Below are 21,715 nucleotides of genomic sequence, written 5' to 3'. Positions count from 1 at the left end.
AAAAAAAAAAAAAAAGTAGTAGTTTCCCTTTAAATTTTAGATTTTTATGTTTTTTTTCAAGTGTCCTTTCCTTTTTGTTGCGGCCGTCCTTTTTCCATTTGTCCCCTTTTTTAGGTGGACACCATCGAGCCGTTTAATTTCGCGGATGCTATTTTCCCGCCCATGTCATCGAGGACTCCCAGTGGCTTCAAGCGCTGTTCTCGCTGCAACTGGGCCATCTCATCTACTGACCCTCACGCTTGGTGTCTCCAGTGCCTCTGGCCCGACCATCTTCCAGCTGCTTGCAAGTTGTGTAAGTTAATGAAGAAAAGGACGCAGGTAGCTCGAGAGGCTCAGTTCGAGAGACTTTTTTCGGATCGGTCCGGTCCTTCGACGTCAGCACCAACATCGGTACCGAGGTCGGCAGAATTGACTTCGACGTCGAGGGAATCAGCACCGAGAGTCCAGGTAATGGCTGCCGAGAGACCACTTCGAGCTGGGAGCAGTGAGGCATCGAGTGGGTCTCCACCTTTCTCGAGGCCTAAGACTATGCAGGCCCCCCGGGACTGCCCTGAGTCGGACCCTGCCCCGAGGAGGCGTGAGGATTCCACGTCCTCCTCGTCGGTACCTAGGAGTGTCAATGATGGACGTCGAGCGAGGGCTAAGAAGCATCGCCATCGATCTTCTCATGGTACCGGGAGCTCCGGGGAGCCGAGGGAGTCGGCACCCGAGACGCGTTGGTGCCAGGAGGACCGCTCACCCTCCATTCAGGAGGTGCCGATGCGTCGGTCGTCCGGCAGCCTGGTACCAGCTCTCGAGCCCCTTCAGCTTATGGCACCAGCCCCGCAGCCTTTTCCGATGGAAGCCCTCAATGAGTGTCTCCAGGCTATTCTTCCAGGACTTCTGGAAGGGAAGCGTCGTCCATCTACTTTGGTACCGGAGGTGCTTGCGCCTCCAGTACCTACTGCTGAGACGGCGTCTGGCTACCACCCGGGTTGACTACCCCTTGACGTCGGTGGAGGATGCTTCGCCGGAGTCCAGGCAAGGGTCGACTTCTCGACACCCCCTACAAGGACGTCGATCCTCGAAGTCGAGACGGGCTCGGGTTCAGGCTGCTCTTAGGGAGCTCCCTATTACCTCTCTACACCTCCTCTCCCCTATGTCCCCACCCGTAACCTCTGCTCTCAGGACAAATCACTCCTATCTGTACCCTTCTCCACCACCGCTAACTCCAGACTCCGTCCCTTCTGCCTCGCATCACCTTATGCCTGGAACAGACTCCCCGAACCCATGCGCCATGCGCCCTCCCTGCCCATCTTTAAGTCCTTACTCAAAACCCATCTCTTCTCCCTTGCTTTTGGCGCCTAACCACCTTCCCCATTCAAGATACACTGACTACATAGTTTGTTACCTTTAGATTGTAAGCTCTCTTGAGCAGGGACTGTCCTTTCCCATGTTTTAACTTGTACAGCGCTGCGTAACCCTAGTAGCGCTATAGAAATGCTAAGTAGTAGTAGTAGCTTCTGTCCGATACCGAAGAGGAGCACTCATGGGGAGAGGAGGAAGACCCCAGGTATTTTTCGGAGGAAGATTCCCAGGGGCTTCCTTCTGATCCTACTCCGCCTATTGAAGTTAGACAATCTCCACCTGAGAGTCTTACTTTTTCCTCTTTTGTGCGGGAAATGTCTAGGGACATTCCATTTCCCATGGAGGCTGTGGATGAGCCCAGGGCTGAGATGTTCGAGGTCCTGGATTATCCTTCTCCTCCTGCAGAGGTTGCAACGGCCCCCCTGCACAATACACTCAGGGAAGTGATGTTGCAGAATTGGTCTTGCCCTCTCTCTAAATCAGTTGTCAACAAGAAGTCCGAGTCCCAGTACAGAGTCCATGGTGAGCCTGTGATGGTGAAGGCTCAACTTCCTCACGATTCCATGGTGGTGGACTTTGCTCTCAGAAGAGGCAAGAGTACTAGAGACTATGCCTCAGCGACCTTGGATTCTTTTGGGAGGCGTACGTATCAAGCTGGAATGCTAGCAGCCAAGATTCAAACATACCAGTTGTACACCAGCATTCACTTACGGAACTCGTTCAAGCAACTGTCCAGTTTAGTTGAAGCTCTCCCTCCGGAGCTTGCTGAACCTTTTCACCAGGTGGTCAGGCAGCAGAAGGCATGTCGCAAATTCCTGGCCAGGGGGGCTTACAACACTTTTGATGCCGCATCCTGAGTAGCTGCTCAAGGTATCGTCATGCGCAGACTCTCCTGGCTGCGTGTCTCAGACCTGGATCAGAAGACCCAGCAGCGAATGGCGGATGTTCCTTGCCGGGGAGATAATCTTTTTGGGGAGAAGGTTGGGGATATGGTCGATACCCTCAAGAAGCATCATGATGCTATGGATTCTCTCTCTTCTAGGATGTCTTCTGCTACTACCTCCTCTTCTAGGAGGTTTTTTGGAGGGAGGAGGAGTGCTCCCTATTCCTATAATAGGCTTAGGTACACTCCTGCCTCTCGACAGCCTGTTTAAGCTCGCTCCCAGCAGGCTCGCTCTCGTCAGCGGTGTGCGCCAAAGGCCCCTCCGGCTCCCCAGCAAAAGCAAGGGACGGTTTTATGACTGGCTCCAGAGCAGCATAGCCGAGATCAAAGTGTCCGTACCGGACGATCTGCCTGTTTGGGGGGGGGGGGGGGGTTGATATTTTTTCACCAAAGGTGGCCTCTTATAACCTCCGACAGATGGGTTCTTCAAATAGTCCGGTCCGGGTATGCTCTCAATCTGGAATCAAAACCTCCAAATTGCCCACCGGGAGCTCAATCCTTCAGTTCCCAGCACAAGCAGGTACTTGCAGAGGAACTCTCCGCCCTTTTAAAGGCCAATGCGGTCAAACCCGTTCCACCAGGGGAAGAAGGGCTGGGATTCTATTCCAGGTACTTCCTTGTTTAAAAGAAAACGGGGGATGCGTCCCATCCTAGACCTAAGGGCCCTGAACAAATTCCTAGTCAGAGAAAAGTTCAGGATGCTTTCCCTGGGCACCCTTCATCCCATGATTCAGGAAAACGACTGGCTATGCTCTCTGGCCTTAAAGGATGCCTACACTCACATCTCGGTGCTTCTAAATCACAGGAAGTACCTCCGATTTCGACTGGGAACTCAGTACTTTCAGTACTACGTACTACCCTTTGGTCTCGCATCTGCAACCAGGGTTTTCACAGAGTGCTTGGCAGTTGTTGCAGCATTGCTATGCAGACTGGGAGTGCATGTGTTCCTTTATCTCGATGATTGGCTAGTGAAGAACACCTCGGAGGCAGGAGTTCTACGATCCATTTAGATTACTATTCAACTTCTCGAGCTGCTGGGGTTTGTAATAAATTATCCCAAGTGCCATCTGATTCCCGTACAAAAGTTGGAATTCATAGGAGCTGTGTTGAACACACAGACGTCTCAAGCTTATCTTCCCCAGGCAAGGGCAGACAACCTTCTGGCCCTAGTGTCCTCAGTTCGAGCATCCCAACAGATCACATCTCGGCAGATGTTGAGGCCACATGGCCTCCACAGTTCGTGACTCCCATGGCACGTCTACACATGAGATCAGCTCAGTGGACCCTAGTTTCCCAGTGGTGTCAGGCTACGGGGGATCTAGAGGATGTCATCCATCTCTCCACCAATTTTTGCAATTCCCTTCAATGGTGGACCATTTGTTACAATCTGACCTTGGGACGTCCATTCTCAGAGGGTGTCTCCCGAGTCTTGCTTGCTTCCAGGAAAGATTTCACGAAAGAGTTATTCTTTTAAATGGTTTGCCGTCTGGTGTGACAGCAAGGCCCTAGATCCTTTCTCTTGTCCTATACGGACCCTGCTTGAATACCTTCTACACTTATCAGAGTCTGGTCTTAAGACTAACCCAGTAAGAGTTCATCTTAGTGCAATCAGTGCTTACCATCAGCGTGTAGAGGGTCAGCCTATCTCTGGACAGCCTTTAGTTCGTTTTATGAGAGGTTTGCTTTTGTCAAAGCCCCCTGTCAAACCTCCGCCAGTGTCATGGGATCTCAACGTCGTTCTCACCTAGCTGATGAAGCTTCATTTTGAGCCACTGAATTCCTGCCATTTGAAGTACTTGACCTGGAAGGTCATTTTCTTGGTGGCTGTTAATTCAGCTCCTAGGGTCAGTGAGCTCCAAGCCCTGGTAGTTCATGCTCCTTATATTAAATTTCATCATAACAGAGTAGTCGCACTCATCCTAAGTTCTTGCCGAAGGTGGTGTCGGAGTTCCATCTGAACCAGTCAATTGTCTTGCAAACATTTTTTCCCCATCCACATACTCGCCCTGGTGAGGACAAGTTGCACACCTTGGACTGTAAGAGAGCATTGGCCTTTTATGTGGAGCAGACAAAGCCCTATAGACAGTCCTTCCAGTTGTTTGTTTCTTTTGACCCCAACAGGATGGGGGTTGCCATCGGAAAACGCACCATTTCCAGTTGGTTAGGAGATTGCATTTCCTTCACTTATGCCCAAGCTGAGTTGACTTTGGAGGGCCATGTCACGGCTCATATTGTTCGGGCCACGGCTGCGTCAGTGGCTCACTTAAAGTCAGCTTCCATTGAAGAGATTTGCAAGGCTGCAACGTGGTCTTCTTTCCACACATTCACATCTCACTACTGCCTTCAGCAGGATACCCGACGCAACAGTCGGTTTGGGCAGTCGGTGTTACAGAATCTGTTTGGGGTTTAGAATCCAACTCCACCCTCCTAGGCCCATTTCTGTTCTGTTCCAGGCTGCACTCTTACTTAGTTGTGTTTATTTTTAGGTCAATCTCAGTTATGTCCTCGCCGTTGCGAGGCCCAATTGACCATAGTTCATTGTTTTGAGTGAGCTTGGGTGCTAGGGATACCCCATGTGTGATGTCCAGCCTGCTTGTCCTCTGAGAAAATGAAGATACATACCTGTAGCAGGTATTCTCCGAGGACAGCAGGCTAGACATCATCATAACCCTCCCTCCTCCCCTTTGGAGTTGTTCTTCTTCTTGTTTGCTTTTTATATAAGTGAGGAAAGCGCACGGGCGTCGCGGGTGGGAAGTCACTCATGCATATGCGGTGCGTTGTCCCCGTGCGCGCGCGCTTCGTCGCTTCTAGAATTTTAAAGTTTTCTATTTTAAGTTCCGGAGCTCCTGGGCTGTCGCGGACGACGGCCCATGTGTGATGATGTCCAGCCTGCTGTCCTCGGAGAATACCTGCTACAGGTATGTATCTTCATTTTACTGTTCTCAATGCAGGGATAATCATGTTTGTGGTCATTTTGGTTGTTTCTTTCCCCTTGGGGTGTAGTTTGTGTGTGTTGGGGGGGGGGGGGGGGGGGTTGTTCCGTTACCACCATTTTAGCTTTGTCAAAAGAAATACTGAGGGACTCAGGTCTGTACAAGACTAAATAGTGACACCATTGGTAGGAGGAGGGCATGTACCCACTCATTGGGAATGGTCTGGAGAGACAAAAGAAAATTAGTAGGTGAGCACTAATTTCTCCTTTTATTAGATTGATTTCTGAATCAGTTGCTGTATTAACATAAATGATAGCTAAGAACCAGAATTAATTACCAGGAAACCAGAAGCAGTCTTTGTGAAATCTTTCTCATTGGCATCAGAAACTGTCATCCAAACACATTCTTAAAATATCAAAGTGGTTTACAAGCAGAGAAATTGGTACAGAAGTAGAGTATAAAGAGTAAGGAAGAAAGCCCAACGTCCTGCTTTAGACTTGGCCAGGCTACAAATCCCTTGCTTCTAATTGATTTCCCCTCTTTTTGTCTTGGTTGTTAATCCTACATGAAGCACCAGTGGTCTCCATCTTTTGCTTGTTTCAGTGGGGTTTTTTTTTGTGGGGGTGGGGGGAGGAGGTTGTGGTTATTGGTTTAAGCCTCTAAACAAAGGCAAATTTGTGTTAGCTGGCCAGAGGCATTGCTTTTTGCATGTAATTGGGCTCCCTATCCACTGTAACTTTACATGTAAATGTGTTATTGTGGGAGGGGTTGGCCCCTCAGCCGCATGGAGTTCTCTGTAACTGCCTTACCCTTGTTTCTCTTTATTTTTACAGACCTTGTTTGGTAACAAATCTGCTGGATTTGGAACCTCCACTACAAGTGCTCCTTCCTTTGGTACAGCAACTAGCGGGCTCTTCGGTAACAAACTTACCTTGACTTTAGGAACCAATACAAACCCTTAATTTTATTTATTTATTTGTAGCATTTGTATCCCACATTTTCCCACCTGTTTGCAGACTCAATGTGGCTTACATTGTTCCGTAATGGTGATCACCAATTCCGGAAAGAGAAATACATAATTATAGTGGAGGTGACAGAGTGGATTAGGTAATCAGGTACAGAGAGTTCATTTTCGTAAAAAGAAATAAAAGGTATTGGGTTAAAATACAATTGTGATAGATTAGCTTAAACAATCAGGATTTTTAGTACATCTAAGACGAAAGTGGGATTCAGTCTCTTAAAGGTACACTGCATATATCACACACACAGCTGCATTGTATTGATACTAAACGATGCAGCTATCTGAAATTTTCCAGGTAAGCTGTGTCTGGTTTCATTGAACCCAGGGGAAGGGCTTCAGTTTTGCAAGCTAATACCTCACATTATTTCTACTTTTCTTTTCCTTTGTCTGTACACTGTGGGCTCCTGAGCAATATGTGAAGCTGCTTCTGTGACACATGAGCTAAAATGAACCTACCTTTGCATTTGAATAGTCCAAAAGTTGGACTAGGACTAAACACTAACTTTTTAATCCCTTAGCTATGGTGCATTTTACTTTCAGTACACTTTTTCTTCTGTCTTCTATATTTTTCCTCTGTGCAGTTTCTTCTGCTTCTCTTCTTCTGAACTCTTTCTGGATAGAGGGGCATCTCTTGCAAGAGACAGTTAATGCTCCTTGTAACTTTTGTGATGGGACAGTGGCTGTCGTCCCTCCTTCAGGCCCATGCACACCATCTTCATGGTGTTCCAAGACATATGGAATCCCCTATGTTGAGCAATGGCCTGAATCTTGGGGATGGCTTATGCACAACTTTGTTTTAAATACATTGTCTACAAACAATTACCTTGGAATGTTTTTGAAAGAATCTCAAGTTTTTTAATGAAAACAAATTGAGCTTTAAAGAACACTTAGAGAAAAGAAAACCTTATTGACATCAAAAGTTATCAGTGCACCTCTCTCCCTCTGAAAAAAAACCAACAAAGGATTGTAAGGAACTGGGCAACATTCTGGGAAAGGAGGAGCCTGTTCCAAAAGGATGGATGCCTCCTTAACCGGAATGGAACCAGGCTGCTGGTGCTAACATTTAAAAGGGAGACAGAGCAGCTTTAAATTGGGGGGGGGGGGGGGGGGGGGGGGGGGAAGCTGACAATCACCCGTGGTTTGGTGTGGAGTATGCTTGAAGGATACTAATGGAAAGAGGATCTTTAGGGAATCTCAATAGAGGTTTCAATAATAGTGAATTGGTTATTGGCTAGAAAACAGAGGGTAGGGTTAAATGGCCATTTTTCTCAATGGAGGAGGGTGAATAGTGGATTGCCGCAGGGAATCTGTATTGGGACCGCTGCTACTTAACGTATTTATAAATGATCTGGAAATGGGAACAGTGAGTAAGGTGTACATTTTTGCAGATGACACACAACTATTCAAAATTGTCAAAACACATGTGGTCTGTGAAAAATTGCAGGAAGACCTTAGGAAATGAAGACTGGGCATCCAAATGGCAGATGAAATTTAATGTAGTCAAATGCAAAGTGATGCTTATTGGGAACAGTAATCCTAATCGGGTACCTGATGCTAGACCTTAGGAGTCAGCAGTGCAAAACAAATCTAGGTGTCATTGTAGACAATACGCTGAAATCTTCTGCCCAGTGTGTCATGGCAGCCAAAAAAGCAAACAGGATGCTAGGAATTATTAGGAAAGGACTTGTAAATAAGACCAAGAATATTATGATGCCTCTGTGCCCACTCCATGATGCGACGTCACCTTGTTTATTGTGTTCAATTCTGGTTGCTGTGTCTCAAAAGATATATATAGCGGAATTGGAAAAGGCTGAAATAAGAGCAACCAAAATGGTAAAGGGGTTGGAAATCCTCTGATGAGGAAAGTAAAGAGGTTAAGGCTCTTCAGCTTGGGAAAGAGATGACTAAGGGGAGATTTGATTTGAGGTCAAAATCCTGAGTAGTGTGGAATGGGTAAAAGTGAATCAATTTTTCACTGTTTCAAAAAAAGTACAAAGACCAGGGTGCACTCAATGAAGTTGTGTGGAAATATTTTTCTAACGGGTAGGATGAAATTATTTTTTCATTCGGAGTAGTTAAACTCTGAAACTCTTTACTGGAAGATGTTAGTAACTGGTTAGCATATCTGGGTTTAAAAAAGGTTTGGACAATTTCCTTGAGGAAAAGTCTATATGCTATTGAGAGAGACATTGGGGAAGCCATTGCTTTCCCTGGGATTATTGTTACTGTTTTTATTTTGGTTTTGAATGCTGTTTCTTTTCTCTCTCCTTTCATATATTTGGTGTTCCTTATCTGATTACTCTTCAGCCTTTCCTCATGTGGGAGGATTTCCATCCCCTTTATCATTTTGGTCTCTCTTCTTTGAGCCTTTTCTAATTTTGCTATGATATGGTGACCAGAACTGAACGCAGTACTCATGATGAGGTCGCACCGCTGGAGATGCTGTCCTGCTTTGGTCTTATGGCCTGGCTCTTGAGCGGTCGAGGCTGAGGCAGAAATGCTATCCTGAGAATGTGATTACAGCCCTACTACAGGGCTAGGAAGTGCTAAACGTGTGCAGCCTATGCTCGTGAGTGGAGGCATGGTGCCAGGAGAGGGTGATCTCACCTCTTTAGGTGTCGATTCCTCAGCCTCTCTCTTTCCTGCAGGATGATTTCAAGAAGGGGCTAGCCTTGAACTCCTTGACGGTTTAAGTTGCAGCATTGGCTTTCTACAGGGGCCGTGTGGGGAATTCCTCCCTGCTGGCTCACTTGATGTTCAGTGCCCTTCTCGGTACCTTTTCTAATTGTACTATATTGCAGTGACCAAAATTGCACATAGTATTTGAGATGTGGTTGCATCATGGAGCATACAAAGGTATTATAATATTCCTAACATTCTATTTGCTTTCTTAGCTACCACTGCACTCTGAGCAGAGGGTTTCAATGTATTGTCAATGATGACGTCAAGATTATTTATTATTATTATTTATTGCATTTGTATCCCACATTTTCCCACCTCTTTGTGGGCTCAGTGTGGCTTACAATAAGTTGTGAGTGATAGAAATAACAATTTGTTACTACTCGGTTATGGATTACATTGTGAGGAGTTATGCGAGACAAAGTCAAGTATCATTAAGGAATATAACAATGGAAAAGAGCAGTGAAACATTGGAGGAAACAACGGGAAACTGAAAGGGGCAGTATATAATAACAAGAAAGCATTTGGTATACCTTTTCTGTGAGTAGAGGTATGAGTGTGGTGAGATTACAGGTGATAAGAATTCAGAGTGGCTATATTGATGCATTATTGAACAGTGGGTGTGGGCTTTGTGTTTTGGTTCTTTCCGTATATTTTCTCAAAAAGATGGGTCTTCAATAGTTTGCGGAAGGTGGCTTGCTCGTTGATCATTTTCAGGTTGCGCGGCAGTGAATTCCAGAACTGCGTGCTCATGTAGGAAAAGGTTGACGCGTGCAGCGCCTTGTATTTCAAGCCCTTGCAATTAGGGAAGTGGAGGTTGAGGAAAGTTCGGGATGATCTTTTAGCATTTCTGGGTGGTAAATCTATTAGATCAGACATGTAGGCTGGGGCTTCACCGTGAATGATTTTGTGGACTAATGTGCATGCTTTAAAAGTAATGCGTTCCTTAAGTGGGAGCCAGTGTAGCTTCTCTCGTAAGGGTTTTGCACTTTCATATTTTGGTTTTCCGAAGATGTCTGGCTGCTGTATTCTGGGATGTTTGGAGTTTCCTCAGTATTTGCTCTTTTTCCTGGCAAGTTACTTGTAGTGTGCAGATTAGTGAACTGTAACTATAGACTCTTGTAGTCTTAAATTACATTCATTGTCACTTTCGTGATTCTCCTTATGACGGAGGGTAACCACAACCCCTGAAGAGTTCAGTCTGCAATAATTCTCACACAATGTTGTATTGTAACCTCCATAATTTGGGCAGTTCATGGGCCTGAAGGTTAATTGAAGGGGGGGGGGGGGAATGCATAAGACTGAAGGTTTGCCCTAAGGTACCTAATACTTTTGCACTAGTCCTGATTGTGTTAGATGCTTCTAAGCTGGGTTGGGGAGTTCAAGTAAATGGACTTCATACTTGGGGAGTTATGATCCTCCCAGGAGATAATTCAGCAGTTACATTTACTGGGGTTAAGTGGAATATGGAATGCTCTAAAGGCTTTCAAAAATCAATTGTTTAACAAAATGTATTCTCATTCAGACTGGGTTGCTGTGTAGTGGGGGGAGGGGGGAATCAGGATCTTACCTTCTGTGTTGGGAGGATGTGAAACTGGACTCCGAGCCAAGTATCTGATAGGCAAGGACAATTGCCTGGCAGACAAACTTGTTGGATTCTGTAGCTACACAAGCAGTACCTGAACTATGAAGTGGCCCAGAGAATTGAGAGTATTGCACTCTCTTGGTAGACATTTTTACACTGCATCTTACAGAAAGGACCCCCAGTTTTGCTCTAGAATGGCAAACCTAGTGTCAGATGCTTTTCTCCTAAATTGGGGGGGGGGGGGGGGGGGGGGGGGAGAGGGAGGTCTTCTGTTGGTATTTTCTCCTATTTCTTTTTGAAATTCGGAGACCAGGAAACCATGATTTTTATATGCCCTTAGTGGCCCATGAAGTTTTGGTTCCCTCTTCTATGGTTTCAGGAGCTTTTTCCCATGCTGACCATATAAGTATGGTTTATTAGCAACTTGCTATGCTGCTGCTTTGCGCAAACAAGTTGAAGTGGTGTAAAATTCACAATTTAAAGTAAAAAAAAAAAAAAAATTGAGAGGAAAAGAATTCCAGTTTACTATAGGACAGAATCGGATACAACGAGCCCAATCATACTTTATTTTTTATTTTATTTTCATTTGTACCCCGCACTTTCCCACTCATAGCAGGTTCAATGCGACTTACATGGGGCAATGGAGGATTAAGTGACTTGCTCAGAGTCACAAGGAGCTGCCCGTGCCTGAAGTGGGAATTGAACTCAGTTCCCCAGGACCACTAGGCCACTCCTCCACTCAAGAGTAAGCAGAGAAGGTGTTAAAACAGTTCAGTAGTTATATTCTACAGGTTCGAACAGCTATATGACTTATGGATTGTCAAATGCAGCAGTAAATAATGCATATTTTAAAATCTTCTTAAAGACGTAGTTCTGCTGAGAATGTAAAAACAAACAAACCTGGGGGCCAAAAAATACATAGTAACATAGTAATAGAATGCACTATTGCTTGTTCTCTCACCTCCCCCGAAAAGGATTTGGAAGAATTTGACAATGATCATTCAGCAAACACAGGATTCAAAATAGGGTATATGGAATAACAAGGGAAGATCAGCTTTTAATAATAGGGAACAAAGCTACATCCCAACATCAAGTCCTTGGCCCTCACAGCTACATAAGTAATGCCATACTGGGGAAAGACCATAGTAACATAGTAGATGATGGCAGAAAAAGACCTGCACGGTCCATCCAGTCTGCCCAACAAGATAACTCATATGTGCTAATTTTGTGTATACCCTACTTTGATTTCTACCTGTGTTCTTCAGGGCACAGACCGTATAAGTCTGCCCAGCACTATCACCGCCTCCCAACCACCAGCCCCGCCTCCCAACCACCGGCTCTGGCACAGACCATATAAGTCTGCCCAGCACTATCTCCGCCTCCCAACCACCAGCCCCGCCTCCCACCACCGGCTCTGGCACAGACCGTATAAGTCTGCCCAGCACTATCCCCGCCTCCCACCACCGGATCTGGCACAGACCTTATAAGTCTGCCCAGCACTATCCCTGCCTCCCAACCACCAGCCCCGCCTCCCACCACCGGATCTGGCACAGACCGTTTAAGTCTGCCCCGCCTCCCAATCTTGACTAAGCTCCTGAGGATCCATTCCTTCTGCACAGGATTCCTTTATGCTTATCCCACGCACGTTTGAATTCCGTTACCGTTTTCATTTCCACCACCTCCCGCGGGAGAGCATTCCAAGCATCCACTACTCTCTCCGTGAAAAAATACTTCCTAACATTTTTCTTGAGTCTGCCCCCTTCAATCTCATTTCATGTCCTCTTATTCTACCGCCTTCCCAAAGGTCCATTGAGCCCAGCATCCTGTCCCCGACAGCGGACAATCCAGGTCAAGGGCACCATGCAAGCTACCCAAACGTACAAACATTTTATACAAGTTATTCCCGAAATTGTGGACTAGTAGTAGGACTTTGAAAGGGTGACTTTGGAATTCCTGAACTTACCAGACAGTGTTTTGGGTTCTTTTTTAGCTTCCAGGAGAGTTTCCGCTGGAAGGTCATACCGTTTTAAATGGAAGAGGTTTGCCATCTGGTGTAAGGGGAAAAGCCCTAAATCCAGAAACTGCTTTAAAATGGAACACCACTACTACCTTAAGAAGGAACTTTGGGTCTATTGTAAAATCTCATAAAGGTAGATCAAGAACTTTCAGGTAGGTACTTCAGCAAGTCAAAAGCAGAGGTCCCGTGACTCTGCAGGAGGCTTCAGTACAAGCAAGCTCCACATAAATCAAACCATCAAAGGCTGTATGGACTTCCTTATTCAGGAAATACTTGAGTGTAAATTATCCTTTTTGGCTTCATGTTTTATGGTGATCCTGGGATATGCCCAGTTTTATTTAATAATGTAAGCCAAAATGAACTTTGTCGGTAAGTGTGGAATATAAATGTCATGTAATAACACAGAAGTGAGTTTGCCTTCTGTATGCATCAGGTGCATCTTAGTGCATTTGGTCCATATAGAAGGTAAATCCATCTCTGTGTTATTATTAAATGACATTTATATCCCACACTTACTAACAAAGTTCATTTGGAAGAGGTTTGCCATGTGGTGTGATAGGAAAAGCCCTAAATCCTTTCCTGTACCACATAAAAACTTTACATTACGAGGAGTTTAGTATTCTGCTCACACTAAAGTTTATGATTCTGGGTGGATTAAAACAAAAATGAACCAGAAACAAATGACTGGGAATTATAAATATAAATAAGTCTAAATCAGAATCATCATGCACTCAAAGTGTTGGAATTTGTTACCAGAGAATATGGTAAAAGCAGTTAACTTAGTGGGGTTTAAAAAAAGTTTAGATAATTTCCTAAAAGTCCATAAGCCATTATTAAGATGGACTTGGGGAAAATCCACTGCTTATTTCTAGGAGTGGAGGAGTGGGACCCTGGTACAAGAAAGGAGCTATAGTTGGATAAAAAAAAAAAAAAAGGCGAGGGTGGGGAAATGTTCAGTGGGGGGGGGGGGGGGGGGGGCCTTGGGGGGGGGGGGGGGGGGGGAAATGGTGGGTGGGAACTGTCCAGCTGGGAACTCACCTGATAACCATATATTCATATCTCACTGTTGCTTAGAGCAGGACTCTAGATGTGACAGTAGGTTTGCCTGAATAATCCTGCAGAATTTATTTGGGGATTAGCATCCAACTTTACCCTGTCCTCCACCTCCCAAAGCCCATTTCTTTCAGCTCCAGGCTTTCTTCCAAAAATATTTTCTTCCTGTTAACACTTGTTTGATTGAAGGCAGCCTGTAGCTAAATCCTACATGTAAGGCTAATGTAGCCTACTTGTTCTTGGAGAAAATGTAGCAGGTGTTCTCCAAGGGCAGTAGGGTACATAGTCTTATATACTCTCCTCCTTCTCCTTTGGAATTGCATTCTATAATCTAGAAATGCTACTGCCTAGGTCCTGTGTGACAGCAGCAGGAAGATGTGGTGCTGTGTCCTAAAAAGTTTAAACAAGCTGGGGAGTGTTTCCATGCAAGCTCCATTGGAGGACATCAACCACATGTAAGGCTATGTATCCTGCTGTCCCAAGAATACCTGCTACAGATAACTGTTTTTCTGTGCAGATGTTCCTTGGTACTGTATGTTTCCTCAGCAATCCTCCAGACCGTTCAAGACGCTTGGGTTATGCTCGCCTACCAGCAGAGGGAGACTGAGAACACTAAAACTTCTTATACAAGTAACCTGTGCATACCCTCTACTAACCAGTATCTTCTCAGTCTCAGCAGAGGGTAGATGTGTGCAGCCTGGTAGGCCCGTTTGGGGTTTCTAGGTTGGGTTGTAAATTTTAGAGAACCCACACTTGGATCTTTATTACAGGGTGTAAGTCCTAAGGGGCTTCTTATTCCCTGTGGAGTGTCACACCTGTGTGGCCGGGTCCCTCCTCCTGTGCTCTTCCTCTGGAGGACTGCTTGACCTCGGCTACAGACCTGGTTCTGTACACTTGAGGAGTTTAGGCATCAGCACGAGGTTTAAAAAAAAATGTTTTTAAAAGGCAGTCCAGAGATAAACGTTTTTTAAGGGCGTTCTTGACATAGGCGTTTTTGCCTATTAGTCTGTAAGAGCACAAAGCAACTGTTTGTTTTCATTGTGTTTGTGGTGCGGCGTTCCGCGGCCATTATGTCTAAGCCGTTGAGGTGTCAGTTTTGTGTGAAGTGCGGCGTTGAAGTGAAAGGCGGCCAATGTAAATTTTGTGGGGAGCCTATGTTGTCTGCGCTCTTGCCCCCCGTGCTTTCCCCGAGGCGAGGCGCAGCGCAGCACATCGGGCCTTCCCTCACGCTGTCTGTCCTGTCCTTGCGGAAATATGAAGTTGTGTCAGCGGATAAACAGCGGGATAAACAGCGTGAGGGAAGGCCCGATGACGATCCTCGCTTCTTTTACTTGCAGGCGCGAGGCGCTGCGCCTCGCCTCTCCACGGCTTCCAAAATTTCTTTAAAGGTAGGGTGCTCAGCTGGTTGGAGGGAGCTGACGAAGGTAGGCACTGGGTGGGGGGGGTCATCATGCTGCACCTGGGGGGAGGGGAGCTGGCAGGGAGCACCCCCCCCCCCCGAGCTGACACCCGGGGGGTGAACCGCCCCTCCCCCCCCCTTTGCTATGCCACTACACCCAGTGTATCGGACAGTTCAGTATGATATTTTCTTTAGATTTCAGTTGCTGATATTTCTAGTAGCTCCTGTGATTTGGGTCCTGGAGTTTTTCTAAGGGCAGTTTGTGGTACCGTTTGTGCCCATCTGCAGTTGAATTCCCCCGTCTTAGGGGAGGAGATCTGAGTGTGGATTCGGTGGTTTCTGTTAATGTGGAGGTGTTTTATTCCTCTGCTTTGTTACTGTTTTACTGGTTAGTAGAGGGTATGCACAGGTTACTTGTATAAGAAGTTTTAGTGTTCTCAGTCTCCCTCTGCTGGTAGGCAAGCATAACCCAAACGTCTTGAACGGTCTGGAGGATCTAGAGGAAAGAAAATTATCAGGTAAGGCCTAATTTCACATTTCACCATATGCATAGTTTGCCTGCTATTTTTTTTTTGGGGGGGGGGGGGGGGTGCCAAGTGGAAGAAGGCAGTTGGGGAGGCTTTTCTTCTTCCCCTTTCCTCAGATTGACATTGATTACCTTTTTCCACCCCTTGATTTTTATACCTCTTCCTATATTTACTCTCCTCTCTTTTTTAATTTTTTTTTCTTCAGTTATTCTCTTGACATTTCTTCCAGATTTTCTATTTGGTTAATGTTTCTTTTGTTATAGGTTCCATGTTTTTTTTTTTCTTCATCCTACCTATGTTCTGTTTTCCTCTCCTCCCTACTCACTCACCCTATCTCACTTGTCTGTAATTGTCTTCCTTTTCCTCTTTCCCTCATCTTTTTCTTCACCCGTCTCTCTGCATTTCTGCACCTTCTCACTCATCCCTTCTCTGTTCTCCTTAGGTCTGGTATCTCCACCTCTCTCCTAATGCTCTCACCCTTTCTTAATTCCTTCATGTAGCCAGGGTGCTGCAGCAGCACTGGCACCAGTGCTGCGAAGCCTTCAAACTCAGGTGTGATTCAAGACTTCCGGTGTCCCACCTGACGACAAGGTGGGGGATGAGGAGGAGGGATGCTGGTAGAGCCTAGAATCATGCCTGGTGTTGAAATCTCCAATGTGCACATTATATCATTTAGTGGCTCCAGTGTTGTTGCAGCAGACTAACTTGATAAGTCAGGGAAGGAGCTTTAAGGGGAGAGATGTTGGTCTAAGATGTATGTGGGAGGAGTAGGGGTAGAGTGTAAGAGTTACAAGATGCCATGGTGGCAGCAGCAGGACAGAAGTACTGGTTCAGGTATCTATTCTCTGAAGTGTGGGGGGAGGGACTGGGGGCATTGCCCCCTTAGCCCCCGCCCCAAGCAACAACCATGATTTTCACCACTTTGTTGGAATACATGGGAGATTTTCTTGATTGGATTCACCTGCATGTTACTACATTTTGATTTATACTGTAAAATTACTTTTTAAAACTTAATTTAGAAGTCTAAACTTGTGAGCTGTCTTTTCAATGAGGATCTATCATGTGGTATGTGTGTGTGGTATCAACAGTGAATAGCATGGCCTTGTTCCCTCATGGGATAGAGGAGTAACCTCAGGTTAGTGCCATGGCCTGAGAACCAGGAGAACTAGGCTTGAATCCCATTGTAGCTCCTTGTGACTGGTCAAGTTACTTAACCCTCCATTGCCCCAGGTACAAAATAAGTACATGTATATAGGTAAAACGCTTTTATTGTAACCACAGAACTGCAGTATATCAAATCCCATCCCCTACCTCTGCCATACTTTTGTGGTCTGGGGTTCTTGTTATTCTTCTAGTCTAATGGGAGTTGGAGAGAATTGTACAAAAGGGGGTTGAGAATGTCTGGGGGCAGAATAACTTTCTAAAAATGTAATGTAATGCGATGAATGTGGGTAAAAAACAGTAAGACACAAAGTTTGAAAATGGGCCACCCAGGGGTTCCAGATCAATAAGGCCTAGTACATTTCAGTTGCTGTAGCATAGAAACTTACATAGAGTAAAACCTAGCAGTTAAGAAATTCCTCCTTTCCCTCTCCTTTGCTATCTGCACCCCAAGTACTAATCTCCACAGTTGTTCCACCACCTGTAAACTGCCTCCGCCTCAACCCAACAACCTACAGGAAATGAAGACATACTTTGACCCACATACACATATAGTGGGATTGGAAAGAATTACATGAGCCATGCTCTGCATACATTCCCCAGTTGTGTAAATCTACACATGAGCTTTCAGAATCCAATACACAGGAAAAGTTAATTTCATTTTATTTTACATTTGTATCCCACAATTATCCCAAACAAGTTCGGGTTCCATGTGGCTTACATTAAAAGCAGTAAATTAATAGAAAACAAAATCCACACACATGGCAACTCGCTGAATGAGAAATTACCACTCAATACTAAAAAAAACAAAAAAAGCCTCAGCTACAGAATACTCATGTGTGGTATGAAAATTCTAATCTGGGAATATTTTCTTTTCTGATCAGGGAATATTTTCTGACTAGCTTCTATGTCTGTCTTCCCAAATAGTGGTTAGCCCCGTTGAGTTTCTTTCTCTTTTTCTCTTTTTCTTTCTTTTTCTCTTTTTCTTTTTCTTTTTCTCTTTCTCTTTTTCTTTCTTTTTCTCTTTTTCTTTTTCTTTTTCTTTCTTTTTTCTTTTTCTTTCTCGTTTTCTTTCTTTTCCTTTCACGTTTTCTTTCTTTTCCTTTCACGTTTTCTTTCTTTCTTTTTTTTTTTCTTTCTCGTTTTCTTTCTTTCTCTTTTTCTCTAAATGAATATTATATTTTCACAATAAAGTAACAACTTGCACGTTTACAATACAAAATAAGAAAAGATAAGTGGCAGGGAAATTAGAAACATCGTATTCCCCCCCCCCCCCCCCAAAAGCCTCAACTTTTAATAACATAAGCTTTCCCTTCCACAAACCAGCACTATTCCAGAAAACACCATCCCATACCCCCTCTTCAACCCGTGCCCTAACCCCCAACTCTATCAGATTGTCCAGTGAACTATTTAGAACAACCTCCTCATCTCCCACCCCCTCCCCTAATCACCCTTCCTCCAATCAAAGTTCCCCTCAATATATCATCTTTCAAAGTCCCCCCCCCCCAATCAAATATGAGCTAAACAGTCTTGGAGTCTCTCCAAATCTCACTTGTGAGACAAAAAGCAATCTTTTGGCGTAGCTTACATGTCCACTCCTCTAAAGTAGGAGGTGCGGTGCACCTCCTGTGCACTGCTATGAGGCATTTTGCTGCAGCTAACCCCCACCGCAGCATCTTGCCCTCTCACCAAAGAGCCCGCTCATTCAATCCCAACAGCCAATGAGTAGGCCACATACCAAGGAAGTCCTAAGCATAACCGAGAGGGCTTTTATCACTCTCAACCAGAAGGGAATTATCAAAGCACAATCCCACCAGACATGTAAAAAAGTACCCATTTGAGCCTTGAACCGCCAACATATATCATAAATAGTGGGGAACATGCACTTCAATCTGTCAGTCGTTTAGTACCAACGAGTAAGTACCTTGTAGGCATTTTCTTTCACTATCAGACACACTGAAGCCTTCTATACTTCTCCACACATGGTCTCGCATTCCAAAGTAGAAAAGCTACATTGCAAATCCTCCTCCCAGGAATACCTAAATTTATTGGAAAGTGGGTCTCGCCCCCTGATAAAACTGTATATCATTGAAATGTGTCTAGGTAACTTCTGCAGAACTAGCCATAAACCCCCCAAACCCTCCATCTTACGAGGATCTTCCGTTGCCATTCTTATCTCATCATAAAATGCTGAACTTGCATGTAGGAAAAAAAAATCCCCCATAGATCATGCATGGAACGCAACGCCTTGAACTCCATAACTCAGCCCTTTTCCATTACATCCCGAAAATGAATCAACCCCAATTGTTCCCAACGAACAAATGTCTTGTTCTCCCTCCCTGCCTCAAAGCTTGACTCCTACCAAATTTCTGCTAAAGAAGAAGCTGGATCCAGTTCTTTGCCCTCCCCCCAAGATGTCAAGGAAACGTATAAAAGGATTCCCAAAGATATGTTCTGCATTCCTTCAGTAGTCCACAAAAGAGACCCTAATGGGCAAGAGAGGAAGTAGGTTTGTTCCATCAATACAGAGGGCTTTAAATAGGTTTGTTTCAACAATACAGAGGGCTTTAATTTCCCCCTCTCCCAATTCAATACCTTCTGAAGTTGTACCAGGCGGGAGCGCTTTCCATTCCAAATCCTGTTGTTTCTTTTTAGGGTTTGTGCAGTTTAGCAATGTTAGTCTGGGGTAGTGTTTAAACTTGTGCCCTTTACTGTGTTTTCCTTGTTTAAAACGTACTGTATACTTTATAGATCTTCACTTTTATTCCCTTGCCTAGTCTTGAGTCTTCAATCTGTTACGCTATACACCAGCCCCTAATTTGGAACTACCCAGCTAACATGCCTGCTCAGAATTCCTGAACTCCATTTCCAGCTAAATTCTCTAAGGTTATGTGTGCAGCCTTTAGTAGGGGCAGGTCTATTCACTACAGAAGCAGGAGGTTATATTTAAAAGCTGTGGGTTTGTCACATTTAAAGCATGTTTTTCCTTGGTTTGGAGAGTGCAGGGCTCAGGCCCTTCTAATGTCCCTTTCCATAGCATCCTTCTAGACCGGCACAAATGGGTTATGTACTTTGACCAGCAGATAGAGACTGAGAACAAACTGAGCTTCAAGTGAGCCTATAAGTGGGCTGTGCAGCCCTCAGGAAACCAGTCTTTTCTCAGTCTCAGCAGATGGAGGACTGGTAAGCCTGTGCAGTTAAATATTTGTAGGCCCTGGGATTTCTTTTGTCTTGTTTTTTTCCTGGGGCCACTGGATAAGAGAAAACACTCTATTTAAAAAAAAAAAAAAAAAAAAAAAACAGATGTAGTTTTGGGTTTTGCTTCCCTCTTGTCTGCCTGCTGGATAGGGGTTGAATCCCACGGTGGTCTCTTTCGTCCTAGAGGTGTTAAACCTGGTGGCTGGTTCCCTTCGCCCACTTGGCTGCTGCGGGTACCTTTGGTTTGTGAGCCTCAGCTTGTCTGACTGTCTTCGGACAGACCAGCAGTTTGAAGTGCTGTGGGGTGTATCTTGCTAATTCTTTCTGGCCTGAGGTTGGTTTAAAAAAAAAAAAAAAAAAAGAGGAGGAGGAACTCCTGGACTGTGCTTTTTGGGGGTCAGAGGCTTTACCTGGCTGGTCTGAGGAGGAGGACTTCAGGGACCAGGAGCGGCTCGGGGGAATGACTCCTGGCGGAAGGAGCTGCCTCCGGGGGAAGACGCCTCAGTTGTCCACATTTTCCATCGGGAGGTGCTGCAGGAATTGATTTTCTTAGGGGTCTTCCATGCTGTGGTTCTCAGACGGTGGATCCCTTGCTTAAGGGGGTTTGCAGATCCTCCCACTTTTTTCCCTTGCAAGAGGATATTCGGTTTGTCATCCAGCTGCAGTGGGCTTCTCTCAGCACCCCTTTTCAGGTTGCGAAGTCCATGGTTTGCCTTTATCCCATTGTGGAGTAGGATTGGGAATTATTGCATCCCCTCATGGTGGATGTCATAGTCTCGAAGATCACCGAGAAGAATACAGTGTTTCTGGATGGTGGTTTCACCTTTAGTGATCCCCCAGGATCGTTGACTGTAAGCACTGCTTAAGCAGAGTTTTGATGTGGCTGCCTTGGCTGTTGTGGGAGTTTGTTAGCTTGGATGTGTTTTCTTTGGGAAGATCACATTTTAAATCGAGTCAGATGATTGTGGATAACACAGTCATCCTCCCTGTCTCATCAGCTCGTAACCTTGGGGTCATCTTAAGACTCCTCTCTCTCTATATATATATTCAACAGACTGCTAAAACCTGTCGTTCCTTTCTCTAATTTCACCAAAATTCATCCTTTCCTTTCTGAGCATACTACCAGAACCCTTATCCACACTGTTATCACCTCTCACTTGCAACTTGCATCTCGCAGGTCTCCCACTAAGCTATCTCTCTCCCCTTCAGTCTGTTCAAAATTCTGCTGCATAACTTATATTCCGCCAGTGTCGCTATGCTCATATTAGCCCTCTCCTCAAGTCATTTCATTTGGCTCCCTATTCGTTTCCGCATAACTCCTCTGACTTAAACATTCACTCTGCAACTCCTCAGTACCTCTCCACTCTTACCTCTCCCTACACTCCTCCCTGGGAACTCCGTTCACTGGGTAAATCACTCTTATATGCATCCTTCTCCACCGCTGACTCCAGACTCTGTTCCTCTTATGTTGCTGCATCATATGCCTGGAATAGACTTCCTGAGCTGGTACATCAGGCTCCATCTCTGGCCGTCTTCAAATCTAGTGGTCCCCCAAAATAGGGTTCCTACCGGCCTATTCTGGATCTCAAAGGGGTAAATCGTGCTCTTCAGGTCCTTTCCTTTCACATGGAAACCTTGCACTCAGTCATTTTAGCGGTGCAGCCTGGGGAGTTCCTGACGTCTTTGAATCTGACAGAGGCGTACCTTCATATCCCTGTTTGCCTGGCTTATCAGTGTTTCCGTCGCTTCACTGTTTTGGGGAGGTGGTATCAGTTTTGTGCTCTCCCTTTTGGTCTGGCAACGGCTCCCCATAAGTTTTCCAAGATGCAGGTCTTTATCTGCCGTAATTTAC

The 21,715-nt window shown here is 45.3% G+C and overlaps 1 protein-coding gene across 2 annotated transcripts in view; it reads left to right on the top strand.

Moving 5' to 3' along the window:
* The window catches only part of NUP98 (nucleoporin 98), a 215,734-nt gene that overhangs the window by 64,972 nt on the left and 129,047 nt on the right, over window positions 1–21,715 (top strand). For both annotated transcript variants that reach the window (XM_030199826.1, XM_030199825.1), the window contains exon 10: window positions 6,057–6,141. In XM_030199826.1, coding sequence (XP_030055686.1) covers window positions 6,057–6,141 — 85 coding nt within the window. The remainder of the gene's footprint in view (window positions 1–6,056; window positions 6,142–21,715) is intronic.

This window comes from Microcaecilia unicolor, chromosome 4, assembly GCF_901765095.1.
Source record: "Microcaecilia unicolor chromosome 4, aMicUni1.1, whole genome shotgun sequence".
NCBI lineage: Eukaryota > Metazoa > Chordata > Amphibia > Gymnophiona > Siphonopidae > Microcaecilia > Microcaecilia unicolor.
Note: the sequence above shows the minus strand (reverse complement) of the source record. Positions and strands in the feature narration are given on the sequence as shown.